The sequence below is a fragment of the Dicentrarchus labrax genome, unplaced genomic scaffold (assembly GCF_905237075.1).
Source record: "Dicentrarchus labrax unplaced genomic scaffold, dlabrax2021, whole genome shotgun sequence".
Lineage (NCBI taxonomy): Eukaryota > Metazoa > Chordata > Actinopteri > Moronidae > Dicentrarchus > Dicentrarchus labrax.
Genome location: NW_026136706.1, coordinates 4,319,000 through 4,332,461, shown reverse-complemented (window position 1 = coordinate 4,332,461; position 13,462 = coordinate 4,319,000). Strand labels below are relative to the sequence as shown.

At 39.1% G+C, this 13,462-nt stretch overlaps 1 protein-coding gene across 4 annotated transcripts in view; it reads left to right on the top strand.

The window, feature by feature from the left end:
• The window catches only part of LOC127365786 (ICOS ligand), a 75,193-nt gene that overhangs the window by 28,011 nt on the left and 33,720 nt on the right, over positions 1-13,462 (top strand). For 2 of the 4 annotated variants that reach the window (XM_051404235.1, XM_051404238.1), the window contains exon 4: positions 3,507-3,797. In XM_051404235.1, coding sequence (XP_051260195.1) covers positions 3,507-3,797 — 291 coding nt within the window. Of the gene's footprint in view, positions 1-249; positions 284-2,713; positions 2,758-3,031; positions 3,398-3,506; positions 3,798-13,462 lie in introns of all 4 variants that reach the window. The other 2 variants (XM_051404237.1, XM_051404236.1) reach the window with 2 other exon arrangements.

The window sequence follows — 13,462 nt, the reverse complement described above, 5'->3', positions numbered from 1 at the left end:
GCCAGAGGGAAGTGTCTTAGAGAGTTTGTGTGTGCGATGGGAGGGGTCAGTCACAATCTTATCAGTATGCAGCAAGAGCCGAACTGCAGTCTCTGAACGTGAGTTTGGAACACGGGACAGCCAGGAGCCCTGAATCAGAGAACTGGATGGACCTTTATAGTGTTTATAGCTGTTTACCCCCCCTTTGCGTTTCTGACTGGCTCTATTAATCCTCTCTCTTTGCCTCTGTGCTTTCCCTTCCTCGTCCAGCACTTCGCCACTGCCAGTTGCCAGTCCAGTTGTGGTAAGTGAGATTCTTTATGCATGAATCTTTTTCTAATGCGTCATCTTTATCCATTTCTAAATCTTAATGCTACATTCACCACAATAGCTTTTATCTAAAGTGCCACGACTGTTCTGGACCATGCTCTCTCACTGACATGGCTTACTGGGAGATGTTACCATGTCCTCATGTACATGACGGACACCTGAAGACTACAAGACTGAAAATCTCAGTTTTTCAGTCTTGTAGAAACCAGGTGCACTACTAAGAGAAATCTAAGGCTGCTTTAAATTACTGATCACTTAATAAAACCATTTGACAGGACCCTGCAGGCAGATAGGGACAGTGTTTCATGTGTGATGCAATAGTTCTCCAGATATATGCAACAAAAGAGCACAGAGTTTACATGTGCCACAAGAAAGGATGTGGTTGAGAAGTTTACAATATCAGACGTAAAGTGAGCGCCCCACAAAATGATCTAGAATAGTGACCTAAAATGACAAAACTAATGAAATATAAACTAAAAACTTCAAATAAAAAATGAAATGTGTCTGTTTGTGCAGCTTTCTTTCCTCAAAACTGCAATCAGTCAGTCACAACTAAAGCTGTAGTCAGTAGTGGTGTCCCTCCAGCTTCTCATCTGTCATGGGGTCTTTTTTATTACTGTAATAAATGGGCCTCCTCTTCTCTCCGTCCTCCAGCCTGTGACTCAGAAATCAATCTTAGTGTACCATCTCAATTCATAAATTGCATCTGGAGGAGAGAGGAGGCTTAAGTTTATCTTTATGGATTATTTGACACCGAATTGACACCAAGACTGTCGACATACGACGCCCTTTATCTGTGTTTCTAGAGTTCCGTGTTTTTACAGGAATTGTTAAAATGTCATATTTCATGAAGGCAGTTTGGCTTCATACTTCCACTGAAAGTTCAGAACAAAATGAAAAACGTTATTTTCCTATGTCAGAGAGCAATAAATGAAGCTTTATAATGAAATAGAGGATTTAATGGTATGTTAATTAGTTGTGAATTACAAGTCAATATAAAATAGTTATTAGTCAGTTATGAACACTTTTATGTTCATCAAACAGTGGACAGATGATGCAGCTCTGCCATTGTCTCTGAAGGATGTCTCATATTGTTAAATGCCTCCGCTCACAGTTCTGGTGGGAGGGACTGAGAGGCGAGGAGAGGGATTGAGGATGTACAGACTGGGAAATGAGAAAGGCCTATGTATACCATCAGCTCCTGTCAGAGGTCAAAAGCTCTGCCCATGGCTCCGCCCCTAAACTGTGATTGGATAGTCAATTGTTTTCCATTTCGGCATTTACGGTGATCATGCAGTTGAATCAATGCTTCTGTAAAACAGCAGGAGTGTTGCATGTGTTTTAGCTATGCTGGCCTAATAAACTGTTCCCATGAATGCGGTGAATGCATGTGCATGTGAAATCAGATGCACAAGACTTCTCACACACTGTGTCTTTTCATTACAGCACTACAAACCACAAGTGGTAGACAATTGTGCTGGGTAATGTTCCTTTGATGAACATTGCACAAGACGAGAGGGAGTCTGCAAATAGCTCACTAACTGATTTTTTTTTTGGCCACTTCCTTTAACCTGTGTTACCAGCTTACAGCTTACCTTCACATGAAGCATTGATAAGATAATGTTTAACAGTGTGTCTTATGGGGGAAAAAACTTAACAGTTAAAAATACTTTAAGTGGAGAGAAACTTAAGCAGATTAATGTGAAAACATCCTTCTAGTGTCAAACTCTGCACAGTGAAGCTCAAACACCTTTATGACTTGATGATAAAGGCTGTCAATCACATGAAATGCAACTAATCAGAGGGTAAGGAGGTCTTTCAATGAGTCGTGTGTGTTTCTTTTTGTCATGCTGTGCTCACAGGAAGGACTGGGGGGAACAACTATTAATCTGGTTAGTGCCAACAGTAATTAGTTGCACTGCTGCTCTCCACAAAATTGAAAAATTAGAATCCAGTTTTTGTTTGTTAAAATCAAAGTAATGGAATATTTCCCAGTGCTGAATGTTTCCATCTTCCAAACTTCCAAAATCCAAGCATATGATTGGATTGTTGGATTTCAGACATTTCGGACATGCCAACAACAGTAATGATGAAAGGTAACATAGTAACTCTTTTTTTTTAAGGGGAGTAACAGTAATATTATTACTGAAATGTATTAGGAATTAGTTACACTACTAGTTACTGGGGAAAATAATATTATTACTAGTAATGAGTTCCTACCCAGCACTGGTTATATATGATTCATGTTCTGAGTTTTGTGTGACTCCTGAAATGTGTGAAATTGTGTTGTCTAACACTTCCGTTAGTGAGACGAGTCCTGTCAAGATGTGGTTACACAATGTGACAGCTATCGCTAACTGAAGGACCCTCTGTCTCTGTCTCTATCTCTATCTCTGTCTTGCAGTACTCACATGTCACTTGTGGTACTTCTTGTTTTACTCCTATGCGGTGAGTTCATCCTCCTTCACTAACTGACTCATTTATATGAGAAGTCACTGAGAGGTTACAAATTGTGACTAAAAGGAACAACCTGAAAAGCAACATTTATTTTGATGTGTCAAGAAACAGAGGGACAGAAATACTGCATGGCATCTGGAGAGACGAAAGGGATGAGTTGCGTCAGTTGAATTGTAGCCACATAGTTGTATCCTTCACTGCCTTCGCCCATTTGAGATAGCGCCATTTCTCCTCCTGACAAATATTTCACTGTTTTTTTCCCCAGCACCCATAATGGGGGAGATATCAAAGATCCTCAGTGCCACCACTGGAGGCTCCGTCCTGATCCCCTGCTCTCTACCAGTTCCTCCACTGAGTCTCAGATGGTTTTACTGGCAGGAGGACCAGTCCACCAACATCTTGTTTCACTGGGACAGTTTCAGTGGGCAAACACAGCCAATTGCCAACAAATACAGGGACAGATGCCAAGTCTTCAGTACTCAGTTTAGTTCTGGAAATATTTCCATTAGACTTGACAATGTTACTGTTGGAGATGACAACAAAACATTCTGGGTCTATGTACGTTTAATCGACAAGAAAAACGTCCCCAAACCATCTGAACAACGTTGCAAATCCACACTGCAGGTTTCAGGTGAGTACAGTAGATTCTTTATTCCAAACCAAAATAAAAATCTCCTCATATCAAAGTGCTGTGAATGTCTCCAGTGTGTCAACAGTTGTTCTTTCTGTCACTCTCACAGCTCCCTACCAACATCTAGTCCTGACTGTTAACAACACAGCTAACAGAGCAACCTGCACAGCACATGGAGGATACCCTGAACCTAAAGTGTCATGGACGGGTCTAAACAAATCCAGCACTGCACAGCTGGACCTGCAGGATGCTGAGACGTCCCTGCAGCAGGATCCAACAGAGAAAACCTTCTCAGTCACAAGCTCTGTCAGTATGAAGGAGTTCCAGTCTGTAACCTGCATCATCTTCAACCCTCGCACCAACCAGAGGATTAAAGGAACTGCAGAGATCAATGATTCTGGTGAGAGCAGCAGATCAGATACATTAATTCAATAAATATGGACAGCTTTCTGCATTTATTGTGATTACATCAAAAACTAACGATTCAACAACTTTGCTAACACAACCAAACATCAAGTTTGCCAGCTAATATTACGTTCTAATCCAACAGCAAGAAGGCCAGCTCGCTGTATTACAGCATCTTATTTGTAGTAAGTACTAGAAGTTAGCCCAATGAGGTAACGTCGCCTATAAGTTACTGTAATGTTGGTGTAATTACAGAAAAGGCCCCGTGGCATGGGATTAAGATCACAGATATCTTCTACAATTATTACAAATCACATCAGGTCCCATGATAATACTTGTCCCGTGTGAATAGGGTTTAGGAGCCTACAGTCATTCTAGCACATCTGTTAAATTTTGACCTGATGATCGTGTAGGAAAAAAGGAAAATGATTGACCAATGTTTAAAAAATTGATGTTTTTTAAAAGCCAATCCAAGATTTACTCTTGTCCGGCCTCTTGCTCAGTCACTCACTCTTTTTATGTTCTGCCTGATTGTGTTGCCCACCCTCTCAGATCACTCATGTGGAGTGGTCCACCTGATGAATAAGTCCAACTATCACTCTCCTTTCATGTTAACCTGTTGTTCATTGTTTAGAGTGTGGTTTAAAGCATACTTACTGTTGGTGCTGGAATTGTGGGAAAAGCAGGATGTCAAATAATTTATTACTCTGTTATTTCCACTGTTTACAGGTGAAGACCAGACGTATCATCATTTGGCTGTTGGAATAACTGTATCTCTCATCATCATCATCATCATCATCATCATCATCATCGCATTCATTTCATCATATGTGTGCTACAAAAAAAGTGAGTGATCTTGTAATTATTTTTTAAATATATCATCAACTGGTGAAAAAGATTGAACTGATGATATGATATGATGAACACATTTCTGTTGAGACCAAAGAAAGTTCCAGAAAATGCAGCTTTACTTATAGTCCATGTTTATTCTGCTGATGAGAAAGAAACAAGTTCTAAACTTCTGATAATGATAATAATAGGGCTGGGACGATATGCTTATTTCCAAATTTGATATGATTACCATACTTTCAATTTCATAAACTGTGATTCAGTTTTGTGATTTGTGTTTGCTTTTTTAAAACTAGACCATGGGATAAAAGTTGAATGATGATCATGAGTCATATTTCCAGAAACAATACACACCACATGTCAGTCCATTTATTTCTGCAGCATTATTGTTTTACTGCATATAAAAGCGGTGAATAAAAGTAAACTGCTACATTTAGCTGCTCCTACATAAGAATAATAAATATATTTTTTTTTTTTTTTGCCGTATGCTTTATGTGCTGTTCTGTCCCAGCATGCAATGGGAATTTGGAGTTTTGACCCTTTGGCGCTGCTGAAGCTGTTCAGTATAGCAGATTGAAGTCAGCACCTATTAGTTATTTTATTACTATTAGTGGTAGCAGCAGTTATTTCTGCAGAGAATAGGAACTATATGCCTGTGAATATGACCACACATGTTTTATTAGGCTGATCTTTAATGTAATGTTTGTTAGCGTGTTAACTGTAATTCCCATTATTTGTCAGGTGATAGTATTTTATTCAACAACTCATCGTTAAAAAAATAACTCCAATACAAATTGAATGTGATAGTACCTCTGAGTGCAGAATAGTTAATATTCACTGAGACTGAGGATTACTGTAAGGATAGATGTAACAGATACAAGGCCTGAGGTATCAAAGGGTGAGCATTAATTGAAAGTAAAGATGAGTGTGTAGGCCTCAACAGTCAGAGTGTCTGAAGGAGGGGGGTGGAGGGCCAGAAAAGGGCTCCTGGGGCTGGCAGCTTGACAGATTTATTGTAGCAACACTGGTCTGTTTCCCACCCCCACAGTGACTCATTGTCCCTCCACTGAGGAAGGTTTTGAAGGGTAAAATTCTGGCCCAGAAAAAAAAACCCTGATGATTTTTTTTTGTCTGTTTGCAGGAAAGAACCAGAGCGAGATTATAAAAGATCTTCACCAGCCCAGCAATGGACCACTTCAGCTTTGCTCAGGAGAAATGTTGCTAGTCCAAAACAGAGAGACTGGTCTTTCTTCAGACCAACAGGATAAAGAACTTTGTATATCCTCAAGCACACTGTAACTCATGCAGGAACCACGTACAAGTGATGAAAGAGATCTTGTGTCATTCATCCGTTTTTTGTGATGCTTGGATACACACTTTTTTGTCCATATGTGACCCATATCAGAATTTTTTTCTGAACAGCTCAAACCGATCCAGGCCACTTTCATATGTGGATACATATTGGATGTTTTTCAAAGCGATCATCATAATTTTGTGAGTCTGATAGCATTCGCATTTAAATTATAATGTGAACAACCACGCAAAAAAAAAAAAAAAAAAAAGATCTCAGCAAAAAAATGGATTTGAGCATTAAGACCTGCAGTGTGACTGTAGCCCAGACTGGTGGTATGAATCATGAATGTCTCCACAGGGGGACAACCTGAATGAATTTAGGGTTTATGGTGTAAACTACTAATGAACTTACTAAAGTAAAATATATGACTGAAACAGTCGTAAGCCAGCCTGAATAAATGAGTGTCACTACAGTGCTGGCTACTCCTCAGAGAATTCAGCAAATTCAGTTGTTTGTTCCTTCCGGGACACTGTAGTTTTGAAATTAATTCTGTGTAGGATGCCATGTTATTCACACTTTCCAGATGATAGCCTACCTATTCAGTTCATTTCTTCATCATTTCTGTTATTCTGTTTATTCATACTGAGCCACAGTTCACCATGGTTTCTATTTTACTTTCAGTGTTGGTAATAATTGTGGTTCTGTGTGAACAGGACAGGATGAAGCATTAGCTTTTTAAATAATTTATTTTTATGTTGATAATTTATTGTTCTCAGAGTGCTGTATTTAATTTGACAGGGCAGTTATCTTTATTGTAATATATTATACATTTTATTTTTCAAGAATGTATTAAGCTATTGTTTGAGTAAGGTATTTATTTCTAAGGTTTACTTTCGCTGCCCAGGGAATGAAGCCAGCAGCCGCTGTGGTATCGAGCAGCAGAGACAAAGATTGTGTTTGTGAAGCAATACAGTGCAGCCAAGTTCTCAACCCTAATCCCGATCCCTGTGTTTGGTTCCTCCTTTTCTTCCCACGACACCTCACTACAAGTTGAGGGATATGTAGAGAGGTTCTGGCTGAGGACGACTTCACAATTTTCATTTGCACATTTCAGTACATCATCTTTCAGTAGTTGTTAGTGTTTGCTGCTATTTAATCTTCTTTTTCCCCCTATTAATTTTGGCTCAGTGTCAACATTCCTCTGGGTGGATTAGAGGATCATTCAGATCACCTGTTGCACAGGCTGTGAGGACTGACAGTGACAGAGAGCAGCTTGGTGCCTTAGGGTTAGGGGTTCCCTTAATTGAGTTCAGATCTCACTTGAACAGACATAGCCAGTGTCACAACCTGGCTCAAGGCTGGACAAAGAAGGGGAGAACACACATGACTTGTAACTAAAAATAGGTTTATTTAACAAAACTAAAAGAGAAATGAAGCTAAAGACAAACAAATTCAACCAAACCAAACAGAGTGGAAGCCAAGGGAGAGAGAGAGAGAGAGAGAGAGAGAGAGAGAGAGAGAGAGAGAGAGAGACCGGCTGATTACCTGCAGCCTATATAATCTGACCAGGTGAACTTAGAGGGAGAAACCTGCTCAGAGGGTCGTCACGCCAGATAGAAACTCTGGTCTGTCTTTAGGCCCACTGAGATTTTGCTGCTGTCTCTTGTTTCTGATGGAAAGGAATTGAGTATTCTGTAAATGTAAATGTAGCCAGGTGGTAATATTTAATATGTCATTAATCCTAAAAAAATAAGAGGTTAAAAAGTACCTATACCTATAATTCACTGTTACAGTCGTGTTAATACTGTTGTATTACTTAAAGGTTGTTATTTGTCAACAGATCGGAAGATTGAAACCACTCACTTTTGTATGCTACATATGAAGCTGGAGCCAGGCCATGCTTATCTTAGCATAAAGCTTTTAAATAAAGGTTAAAAAAATAAAAATAAACGTATAATTTCAACACTGTTTTTAAAGATTATGAATGACAATAAATAAGGCGACTACAAGTGTATTTTATCTAGCAGAGAAGCTGCCTTAAAGGCATCACACTGCATCAAACAAAACATTTAAAAACTACAGTAATAATAATAATTTTCCCCACAATCAAATCACATTCTCAGTTGCTACATAAATGTAAACCATACATTAAAGAAAACATGTGTTTTGCTGTTTTGACATCCATCTTGTGAGTTTCTCTGTGATGAGATGTGTTCACATGATTCTGTGACATCAGTTTGGAAGTCAATCATGGCCCAATATGCACAGGTTCAGGGGTCAGGAGAATATTTTAACCAGAAAATATGACACGTCACCACTAGATGGTGTTTAAACTCAAGTAATACTGACATACTGAAACAGGGCAGAACTGCATGCTGCACATTTGCATCTGAGAATTTATGTCACAGGCTCCAGACCATCAACCATAAGGATCAGTCACCCTCTGGTGGCTGACTGCAGTATAGGTAATACAGACAATGTTAGCAGATGGGACAAACTAAAAAAATCATCACTCAACAATCACACTAAAGCATTTAAGAAACATTTAAGTAAGAAACATTTTCACACCTGTATGAGAAACTCCCTGTACTCTGCACAAGTCCCTCAGTAACGGATTTACTTACTGCTTACAAGTAATGAGGGTGACACATCATGCAAAATCATCTTTCTGGTCTAGAGAGCTGTCAGAGCTGCAACTTGATTTGAAGCAGAATCTTTCATTTTCTTTATTTTTCTCTCTTCCCAGCTCCATCAGCACACCCTGTTCCTGCATACTGCTCATTAATGCTCTTCATTTTTACAGAATTACAAATAAAGTAAATTTGACAGTCTGACAGATGTGGTGTTTCATTAAGTTATAATAATTTATCAATACAGTTTAGTAGCAATACAGTGGGATCCAGAAGTTTTAGTGTATTACACGACAGTCAGTCCGTTACGACCTCAGTTGTGAGGTCCAGAGAGAGAGGCGCAACAATTAATAATTACCCGGGTGTTTAAAGAAGGAAAGGAAACAGAAAGATGTTTACTATTAAACTATTTATTTAAACATAAGTGAGGTCAATGTTAACACAAAACAACTTCCTAAAAAGAAAGGAAATGAAAAAACCATTTAAGCTAGACAAACCACTGAGACAATATATACATATGAATAACACTGTCCCTCCACTGATAACACGACGAGCACCACGCAGCTCTGATTTACACCTGACAGCAACACAACTCTATCTGGTGGTTTGGCCCATAGTAGTTTTAAAGCAATCGGCCTCATTGCTAAACCACTGCAGGTGTGTCTGACCAGTCAGAGGGGAGGGCGGTACCTGGAACAGGACAGCAGAGGAAAAAACATACACACGTAACACACGTAAATTTAACAGTAATGGAGTGGAGGACAACGACACAACAGCACAGCACCAACACTGCTGTCACTGTCAACCTGCCCTGTCTGTGCATCTCCCTCAAAAAGAGAAAGGAGTCCGGGAAGATGGGGTCTTAAACTGGTGGTATGCAGGGTGGAGACTGGTTGACCTGTGGCACACACACAGGAACTGGAAAGAGGGAGGGGGCATGATGTCCAATTTCAAACTCAACAAAGAACTGGATTGAATTTTAATGTTAATTACAATGCACAATAAACATTCAATTAAAGTTATTACATTTAGATAAGTTGTGAAATTGGCACATTTCACACAAAATATGAATCATATTTTACTTGCCCCAAACAACAAAGGCAAGGTAAGTCTATATTTTATATTTAATATCTGAGACAATGTAGAACCATTAGAAGATAAATAGATGCTGAGCTTGCACTGTTTAATCTCCTGACTGCAGCACAGTGCCTGTAGGGCTTTTAGGCCTGTTAGCCTTGTTGTGCTCACTGATCCTCTGGTCAAGTGCGGTTACATATCCACACAAAAGCTATTACTACAGGTCACTTTTTTAAGGTAAGGTGATAATATTCTCGAGCAAATAAATATTTGATTGTCTGTAATCTGCAGAATTAAAAATCTTACAATGAACAATAACATGGACAATTAGCAATCTATAGTTTAAGTGCCCACCTCTTGCAGTGACATACAGCCACATAGTATACAGTTAAAGTTACACAACAATGGTTAATACTTGTTAGAGGAATAGATGATACAGTGGAGCGCTGTACATTAAGTCTCAAATACACAAAGGGAAATAAAAATGTAGATTTCCCATCCGACAGTCCACAAATAAAATATTCTAAAAAACACCCCAAAATATTGATCATATATTGTTCTGATGAACGAGAGATAGATTTTTATATAGGGCTATTGGAAAAAGAACTGATGAGCATTACATGGACACTCGGATACAAAAAGAAAAAAGTCTGGAATGCCTCCAACAGCGTCTCCCTCCCTTCTCACACTGGTTTAATTTAGGTGTGTGTGTGTGTGTGTGTGTGTGTGTGTGTGTGTGTGTGTGTGTGTGTGTACATAGATTATATCTCATTTGTGTGCTCTGTTCTCTCTCTCTCTCTCTCTCTCTCTCTCTCTCTCTCTCTCTCTGAAGAGGAGGAGAGTGGTTCCACCCACCTGTAAACATCATTGTCATCGCACAAAAAACGTCGACCATGAAGTTTATCTTACTCTGTCTTTGTCTTCTGTTTCTGACTGCAACAACTCTTTGTGATGAACAAGGTAAGAACGGCTGATTGTTAATTAGTTAATTCATTATTAAAGCCGCAGTGTCAATGTAAAACCATTGTTCACAGTACAGTTCCTCATGAGGAGCGTTTATCGTTTCCGGATTCAAATATCCTTCCTGAATGTGCCTGGAACTGTATTATTGAACTTTATTTCCACTGGAGATTGTTTCATGGTGTTTCTACTGTGTACTACTACTACTGTGTATGTGTGCGAGTACAACGCATGCATGTCTTTTCCTCATGTGATCAGCATATTCAAAGTAATTCAGCTGCTGAGAGTCGCGTTTCCCTCGCACGTGTTCCGTCAGCATGCAGACAGTAAAGAGATCTGTTCAAAGTCACATTGACCACAGGCCCAGTCTGCATTGGTCCAGTGGGCCCTGAACCCCCAGATGATCAGAACCAAAAACGCATCATACAATATTTATTCTTCTAGTTATTAAACCAAGTGCTGATAATGAGGTTACTTTTCCAGCTTCCTCGTCTGTCTGAGTTCAGTAGCAGTCCCGTCATCCAGTTCTCACACAGTGGTATTCAGGTTTGGCCATTAGGCTGTCACTGACCTGAGATCAGTGAGGAAGCTTCTGTGTCACAGTCACTACTACGTGAGCGCTCCTTTCCCAGTATTTTTGCAGTGTAAAATTAGTAAACTGAATTAATTCTTTAAATAATGAAATTATGGATGGATTTGTTTTCAGTGGTCCTCAGCTGTAGGATAACTTTCTTTAAACAACCAGCAGATTGCTGAGTTTGATCCATTTTTAATAATCTGGTCAACTGGAAACTGCCCTGACTTTGTCCTTTTGTGTGTTATTTGTCATCGTACTGTTTTAGGACAACTCAGGAAAATGTCCAGTGTTTTAGACATTTGTCGTGGTGGTGGACATAGCTATACATATTTTTATTTTAAACTCTAAATAATTTGGTTGTTTTGATAAAATATAATTATAAGGTTGAGATCTCCTGTCTACCTCTGCCACAACTTATAGATACCAGCAAACTCTTTCATATGAGATATGTGGCTGTTTAACAGATTCATGATTATGATGAAATGTATTTGTATGTTTATATTTGACCACAATATGGAGTGTGGACTGGTAGCTGGAGAGGTGCCAGTTTCACCTCCTCTGCACTGCCGAGGTGCCCTTGAGCAAGGCAACCTAACCCCAAGGAACTGCTCATGAGCGCCACGTGGTGTGGCGAGTCCATCACTCCACCATCTCTCTCCCTGTTGCATGTCCACAACTGTTTACTGAAAAAGTAAAAACAAAGTTACAAGATTCTTCTCTATTGTATGGTCAGAAACTGTGTAGCTCCGTGGGCTGCTTAACCTAGTCTGCTCAGGGGGATGATGTCATCACCTGTATACTTAAAGGAGCATTACAAAATTCTTTAAAGAAAAACAACTAAAACTTTACAAGTATCAATATGGCTCTTACAAGAGGTTTTACTTGAATTTTGCAATTTTCCAAATTCTCAAAGCAGAAATGTTTTGTTGTTGTCCCCTCTTCCCCAGTTTCAGTGATGCTTTCAATTGATTCCCTTAACACTGCTACTACAATTACTGTCACATTATCTTTCAGGCACCTTACAATATCATACTAATAAGAGTAACTGACAACTAGCAGTTAATACTGTAAGTAAATAATGGTAACAAAGATTATTGAAGTGATCTGAATTTATTGCAATAATGTGATAATATGGTAATTATATAATAACAAACTAACTAATCTAATGGAGTAATTGTTAATCATTGGTTTAATACAACATTACTCTGGAGACTATTAAGTAAACTGATGACTTTGTATGTAGATTAAAATGTGTTTTTATCCTCCATCCTTTAAGGACCAGATGTCATCAGAGTGGAGGTGAAAGAAGGGAGTGATGTTACTCTACCCTGTTTCCTCAACATCAACATTGAGTCACAGCGGTTTGACTGGAAGAAAGATGGTCAGAAGAGCGTCTTCCTGTATGATGCAGGCATTCATTACAATAACGGCCTTCCAGGTCAAGATGAACAGTTCAAAGGTCACGTCTCGTTCTTTCAATACGAACTGAGTCGTGGCAATGCTGCCATAACCATCAGAAATACAGAGTTGGCTGACAGAGGAAGCTACACCTGTGCCTTTCCACGTCTTCAGCCAAGTCAAATATTCAACATTTTGCTTGTTGTTGGTAAGTGTTTCATAAAACATTAGTCCACTCATTTAATGACTTAATGGTTAAATAGTCCTGAGTTTAATAGTCAGAATACACAGCTAGCAGAGCCTCGTACACACATTCTTGTCTGGCCATTGCAGGTCGCCAGTGCTGAAACTAGAGTGGACAAAAATGATTCAAACTTGTGAAACATCAATTGTGTTAGTTTGTACAATGAAATGTAATCAGCAGTAGTAGATGAAATCAGAGTGCACCCACTAACTAATGTTGCATGGATGTGTATCTGCATTTTGAATTTATTGAAAGGATAGTCCCTTGAGATGTAGCATCTCATTTTCAAAGACGTCCTGAAGACACCAAAAATAACACAAAAAACTCAAATGATAACAGCATTACATAACAAGTGTACAGAGATCAGCCCCATAGACAACAGACTGGGATGCACTGTGTGTTCTGACCCCTTTCTATCAGAACCAGCATTAACCCTTTCAGCAGTTTGAGCTACAGTAGCTTGTCTGTTAGGCACACATGGGGAACGATGGCTGGCCCGTGTGGTCCAATCGATCACTCATTTGCATAGTTAGGGAAATATTCACACATTGATTTTAATTTCTATTTCAGAATATCACCATGATATTTCTATCTCATCCGTATTGTATTTACACCTTGTGGTTATATACAC